The sequence below is a fragment of the Sphaeroforma arctica genome, assembly GCF_001186125.1.
Source record: "Sphaeroforma arctica JP610 unplaced genomic scaffold supercont1.1725, whole genome shotgun sequence".
Lineage (NCBI taxonomy): Eukaryota > Ichthyosporea > Ichthyophonida > Sphaeroforma > Sphaeroforma arctica.
In genome coordinates, this window is record NW_014038833.1 from 4,625 (window position 1) to 11,810 (window position 7,186).

The following is a 7,186-nucleotide window of genomic DNA, read 5'->3' on the forward strand; positions in this document are numbered from 1 at the left end:
TATACACTTATATAAACATATATATATATATATGCGTGTATGATCCATGGGATGGCTCTGTGAAAGTGCGTAGTGGTAAGTGTTATGAATGTACGTGCAGAACGATACATTCAGATATTGTGCACGAGATGTTAGTAGAGTGATGATGGTACACGCACAGAAGATGGCAGATACTATTGGCATACCCATTGCACGCAACTCAAGTACTTGTTTGACTGCTTCCGTATTCGCAGTGAATTCATTGGTCAAGCCGCCGCGGGTGGCCCACACAGTACCGTCTGAGCCAATCAGATCCACGACAACTGCCCCCGTCAGCAACACATTCACCTCCGCACGGGCCAATAAGATTGGCGGGAGTAGTGTACGCGTTGCGCATACGGTGTCTGCCACTCAGCTGTCCAAACCAGCAATTAACATTGCCAGCGGGTCAAAGATCCCGGTCATGAAACGCCAGGGCTGTCTGGATAAGCTCGCTGAGCAGCTCTGTCGTATCTACGAAGGTATGGTACGTGTTGACATGGATGCTGCTGTGTGGAGAGACGAGGGGGTGAGAGGGGTTTAGACGCCCTTGCGCAAGTGTTTGCGTGTACAGTGTAGTGTGTGTATGAGTGGGATGTCGCTTATGAGTTTCATCGGATAGGTTGGGAACGTTCGTACTATTAAAAGGTATAGTCAGCAGTCGAGGTAGCGTACACCACACATGGCATGCGGTTTGACAGAGTGAGTAGCTGTTGAAACGAAGTGCTCAGAATGCTGTGGGACATGGGGACTCGCCTTTGCCTCATACATATACATATGTGATCATGTGAGCGTCAGATGTGTATATATAGTAGTGTTATGTGATCATGTGAGCGTCAGATGTGTATTTATGTAGTGTTATATGATCATGTGAGCGTCAGATGCGTATTTATGTAGTGTTATGTGATCATGTGAGCGTCAGATGTGTATTTATGTAGTGTTATATGATCATGTGAGCGTCAGATGTGTATTCATAGTAGTGTTATGTGATCATGTGAGCGTCAGATGTGTATTTATAGTAGTGTTATGTGATCATGTGAGCGTCAGATATGTATTTGTAGTAGTGTTATGTGATCATGTGAGCGTCAGATGTGTATTTATGTAGTGTTATATGATCATGTGAGCGTCAGATGTGTATTCATAGTAGTGTTATGTGATCATGTGAGCGTCAGATATGTATTTGTAGTAGTGTTATGCGATCATGTGAGCGTCAGATGTGTATTTATAGTAGTGTTATGTGATCATATGAGCGTCAGATGTGTATTTACAGTAGTGGGAATATGGCCCCGCCTTTAACACATATGGGGACTTTGGCATACGCCGTAAATCGCACATACATTTGTGTGATGGCCAACGAGCTTAGTTGCTTTATTCTTCACATATACACAAGGTCATGTACATACTTCCGGTGCTTATCGGATCGTCCTCTCCTCTTGACAGGTGATATCGCCCTAGGGTTTCAGGAGGCGTTGGTTCTTGAGGAAGGCGTGTACGAGCAGTCTCCAACCACTACCCGATACTTCCTGCTGATGCGCAAAGAGCTGTCAACACTCAAGGCTACCAAAGTGGGTGAAAGACAAGGTGGGTATCGGATTTTTATCTTAGGGTTTTAGGGTTTCAGGTTGGTATCGGATTGAGTGTGATCTTCACATCACATGGGACGTGAACTGTGGCGTTGCACTTATTTTATTTTGTGTAGCGTGTCTATTGGCCATGCCTGTGAGTTGTGTGTATACGGCGATGAAAGTGATCCCAATGAGGTGTGTTGAATTCAAGGTACGATCTCAAAGAGAACTAAATGAGATATAAATCCTAAATAAACGTTGATTGTTAAATCGGAAGACATAGAGCAGTGATCGCAAAAGGAGTTGAACGTAAACGGCGTAAACGGCAGGCGTTCTAATCAGACGAGTGCCTTTTAGTATAAGTGTCTGCCAACCGTTATCGGATATAACGGATTGTAGCTTACAGAACGATAAAACCATATAGCCATTGAAGGTATCCACAATAGATGCTAACAAACCCCACACCTCGTTTGCCCTGTTGTAGCACGTACTCTACAATCTGCCCAGGACGACGACACAGCCACACAAGAGAACGGGACAAATTCGGCCAATAATTACAGACCTGGGACACCCCAACAGGGCTCGGTGCACTGCCCATTTGGCTACCAAGACTTCTTGTCTGTGGCATTAACACCAGACCTGTTGGCACTTTACCAATACCCGGGATTTATGGCGGGGACCGATCTGAGTGTACTCGCAACGGTATGTGTATTCGAGGGTCATATATGTATATATATATGTTTATATATATATTTGTATACATATACATATATATATATGTATGTATATATATATATATATATATATATATATATATATATATATATATATATATATATATATTTGTATATATATATATATTTATATATATATATTTATATATATATATGTATATATATATATATCGAGAGCAGTCTGTGTAACTCACGACTAGCGCTGACTTTAGTTGGTAAAATTGACCCTCACGTGTGACACAGTGGTTATATAGTTGTTGTATGTATTTGATCCTTTCCTCTCCATGTACCTATACAGTTAGAAATACATTCCGTCAGTGACAGGCGTGGACAACATATTGTTTGCCATCGGTAGTGGTCACTGTGATAGGAACCTTTCCTTGTCGTACCTACAAATTTAAATGGAAAATATACTTATTGTTGGCTGCATTTAGCTCGTACCTATAAATTTAAATGGAAAATATTCCTAATGTTGGCTGCATTTAGCACGCAAATCATATGGGCCTTGACCACAGGCAGGAGTGAATGGGACTGCATGCCATTTTCGCTGTGAATACAATGTTGCAGCAGTAGGTATTTTAGGGCTTTAGGGTATGTGAAAGAGATCTGTGGAATATCTGTAGAGCAACGAACACTCATGTATCATTTGTCGATAGATGTGCACGTGTGTATACACACACAAATTGAACTTGAGGTTGAGCCGAGTACCGAACAGACTGGACGTGTGCTATACCTGTAGTAACGTGTGGCGTGAGGCACACATCTCAGCAGTGTCATATCTACAGCCGCATTCATGGGTACCGCAGCAGTGCATACGTATGCGCAGAGGATCTCTTCGTTGCAGACGCACTTGTGTATTAATAGGATACGTACACGTTACCGAGTGAGACGTCTGTTGTAGACGCACTTGTGTATTAATAGGGTACGTACACCTTACAGAGTGAGAAGTCTGTTGTAGACGCACTTGTGTATTAATAGGGTACGTACACCTTACAGAGTGAGAAGTCTGTTGTAGACGCACTTGTGTATTAATAGGGTACGTACACGTTACAGAGTGCGACGTCTGTTGTAGACGCACTTGTGTATTAATAGGGTTACAGAGTGAGACGTCTGTTGTAGACGCACTTGTGTATTAATAGGGTAAGTACACGTTACAGAGTGAGACGTCTGTTGTAGGCGCACTTGTGTATTAATAGGATACTAACACGTTACCGAGTGAGACGTCTGTTGTAGACGCACTTATGTATTAATAGGATACGTACACGTTACATAGTGGGACGTCTCGAAGCTGAATCATCTGGCTATAGCCATCGTGTCCTAATTCTGTATGGTTTCTGATGCCCATGACCTATGAGTGTATAGTCTTCGCACGCGCAAATAGTTCAACTCCACACTCTGACTATGTTGATGGCACATTCTACTCTCCGCGTTGTTTGACTTGACGTGTTTTGTTTTGTTTTGTTTTGTTTTGTTTTGTTTTGTTTTGTTTTGTTTGTTTCGCTTTGTTTTTGTTTTTGTTTTGGTTTTGGTTTTTGGGTTTTTGTATTTAATAATGATGTCATTCAGCGTCGTTCGCTTCGAGCGTCACGTCATTATTGCTGCCATTTCCATTTTAGGGTATGGTTTTTATTTCACTATCCTCTGCATATCATGGTTACCGTAGCAACGGGAGAGTATCTCCCACGCACAGGCGAATACGCTTTCTGTACTCAATACCCAAGCATCTAACACACCTGCATATAAACAGACGGCGACTGCAGATGGCGAGGAAGGTTTCGAACTTCACCGGGCAGCCGAGCCAATACACACGTGCTCACGATGCCAGACAAAGTTCCAATACCCTGCCGCAACTGGAGAGGTACATGAAAGTGGGGGACTTGAAGTGCTGAAGAAATATGTGATGTATTTGGAATTGGCCTATGTGTGTGGAAGCAAGTACAAGGGCACTGAAGGGCTGTGTGATAGAGTCTTTATCTGTGTCGATAGTGATCGTACTTTGCAATGGACACATGTGAATATATTATAGGCAGATAGGTATGTTCATGGAGGGACTACAAATACGAAGATCCAAGTAAAACTTGCAAATATATATATTCAAGTAAAACCTACAGATACGTAATTTCATATAATACCTACAAATACGTATGTGTATATAAAGTATGCAAGTACGGAAGTTCATATAAAACATACAAATACGTAAGTTCATATAAAACTACAAATAAGTAAGGTCATATAAAACCTACAAGTACGTTAGATCATATGATACCTACACGTACGTAAGTTCATATAAACCCTACCAATAAGTAAGGTCATATAAAAGCTACAAGTATGTTAGATCATATAAAACCTACAAGTACGTAAGTTCATATAAAACCTACCAATACGTAAGTTCAAACAATGACTACCCACCACAGCCACAGCCAGCCACAGCCTCAGAAATCAGCTGCAAGTCGCATCCCAGCAAAGCAGTGTTGACCAAAGTACACGACGGCCGTGAATTTCGGTACGCGTGTTGTGGGGAGATGCAGGGCACTACGGGGTGTGTGGAAAATTCGGAACACGTCTTTACGCGAGAGAAGACGGACGTCACCGGCTTTATGTGCTCGCCGTTCCCTCCACAGGATGGTACGTGAGAGAGAGGATGTGTGTGTGTACGTACGCATGTGTGGGTGTGTGTAGAAATGTGTGGTCAATGTATATGCTGCTGGTGGGTGGGTGGGTGGGTGTGTGTGTGCATACGCAAGTGTGGGTGTGTGTAGGAATATGCGGTCAGGGTATGAGCTGATGGTGAGTGAGTGCGTGTGGGAGGATTGCTTGTTGGGAGATCCCATGTTCGTAAGTTTGTATGTTTATGTGCCTGTCAGTGGATGTTGAGGTGCATGTGTGTACAAGAAACACACATATAAACTGCTGCTAATAGTAGTCAAACGCAATTGCGCGAATGTAGTAGATTGAATCAACCAGAGGTGGGCTGGCGAGTGTGTGCGCTGCTGGGCGGAAAGGAAGCAGATGAGAATACTGTGATACTGTCATACTATGTATCATACTATCATACTATCTCACTTTCATACTATTTTCATACAATCATACTATCATTCTATGATACTAACATGATATCATACTATCTTGCTTTCATACTATTATATATTCATACTATCATTCTATGATACTATCATGCGATCATACTATCATTCATCATAGTATCATTCTATGATACTATCATTCTAACATCCTAGCATTCTATCATACTATCATTCATCATACTCTCTTACTTTCGCACTATTGTCATACAATCATACTACCATGCTATTATTCTATCATACTATAATTCTATCATACTATCATTCATCATCCTATCTTGCTTTCATATTATTGTCATACAATCATACTATCATATCATCCTACTATCATACTATCATTGTATGATACTGTCATCCTATCATTCTGCCTTATTCTCATTCGTGAGTATGTTTAGCACATGTGGGGTTGCAGACAGGGATTAATAATGGGTCGCCTGTATCACCCAATCCAAGGTAGTAGGGGCGAATAGACCAGCGACCACATGCACTTCTACACAGCCACGTGTGTAAATACAAGCATCATCGCCCAGTCGTACTAGATCCCACACAGATATATCCCAAAATAGACGAACACAACTAATACATGCTAGACATCAGACACCTATCTCTAGAGACCACATGCACTTCTACACAGCCACGTGTGTATATACAAACATCATCACCCAGTCGTACTAGATCCTACACAGATATATCCCAAATTAGACGAACACATCTAATACATACCAGGCATCAAACGCATATCTCTAGAGACCACAGGCACTTCTACACAGCCACGTGTGTACATAAAAACATCATCACCCAGTTGTACTAGATCCCACACAGACATATCCCACAAGTACCGAACATCAGACGCTCACACCCAATACATGCTATCCATCGGACACCTATCACCAAAGGCACTGACGCGGCCGGAAACGAGAACTCGCACCTACTGGGGCCCAGAGGCAGTCCCTTTTGTATAGGTGGGGCAAGTGCAGATGTACCTGAAATTAGGACCGCTAGTGCCACCAGTCCTATGCAGTCCGCTACTCAGGGCCGCAAGGTGTGGGCGCTGGACTGTGAGATGTGCTACAACAGAGATGGCCTCGAACTCACGCGCGTGACGATAGTCGACGAGCACCAGACGCTGCTCATGGACGAGGTCAGTGGGTGTATGTGTGTGCATGGATGTTTTCGACTATGTATGTGTGTAATAGGATGGTTAGTGACTGTTTGTACGTGATTGAATTCTTTGGAATGTGTATGCGAGTACTAGGTCATTATTGTATATCTGAATCCACTCTTCACGCCATCGCTGATCACAACATCGTTTCTGTTGGTTGGCTATCGAACTCGCAGTCCAGTGCACTTCAAGCTCAAAAATATATTAATTTGTATAAATCTTATATATATATATATATATATATGTATGTATATATATATGTATATATGTATATATGTATATATATGTAAGTGTGTGTGTGAGAGAGAGTGAGTGTCTGCCACTCGTCTGCGATGCGTCTGTGTAGCAGAAATACAACTGTCATCTGTATATCCCTGTTAACTGAATCCGTATTGCTGTGTGCTCCTCACAGCTGATCAAGCCATCACAACCGGTGATTGACTACAACACCAGGTTCAGTGGCATCCGGGCGGAAGACATAGACAAGGCGACCATGACCATGGATGATGTACACAAATACTTAAAAGAGAACATCACCACTGAAACTGTGCTTATAGGACACTCTCTGGACAGTGATTTGCGGGCGTTGAAGGTGCGTGTTGTACAACTTGGGAGTAATCGAACATA

The 7,186-nt window shown here is 42.4% G+C and overlaps 1 protein-coding gene across 1 annotated transcript; it reads left to right on the forward strand.

The window, feature by feature from the left end:
* Positions 1-4,727: 4,727 nt before the first annotated feature.
* On the forward strand, positions 4,728-7,151 carry SARC_11502 (hypothetical protein; the record flags this gene model as incomplete). Its single annotated transcript, XM_014294415.1, has 3 exons — positions 4,728-4,942; positions 6,294-6,538; positions 6,972-7,151. Coding segments are annotated over 3 exons (640 nt in total), but the record flags the coding sequence as incomplete, so codon positions are not given.
* Positions 7,152-7,186: the final 35 nt, after the last annotated feature.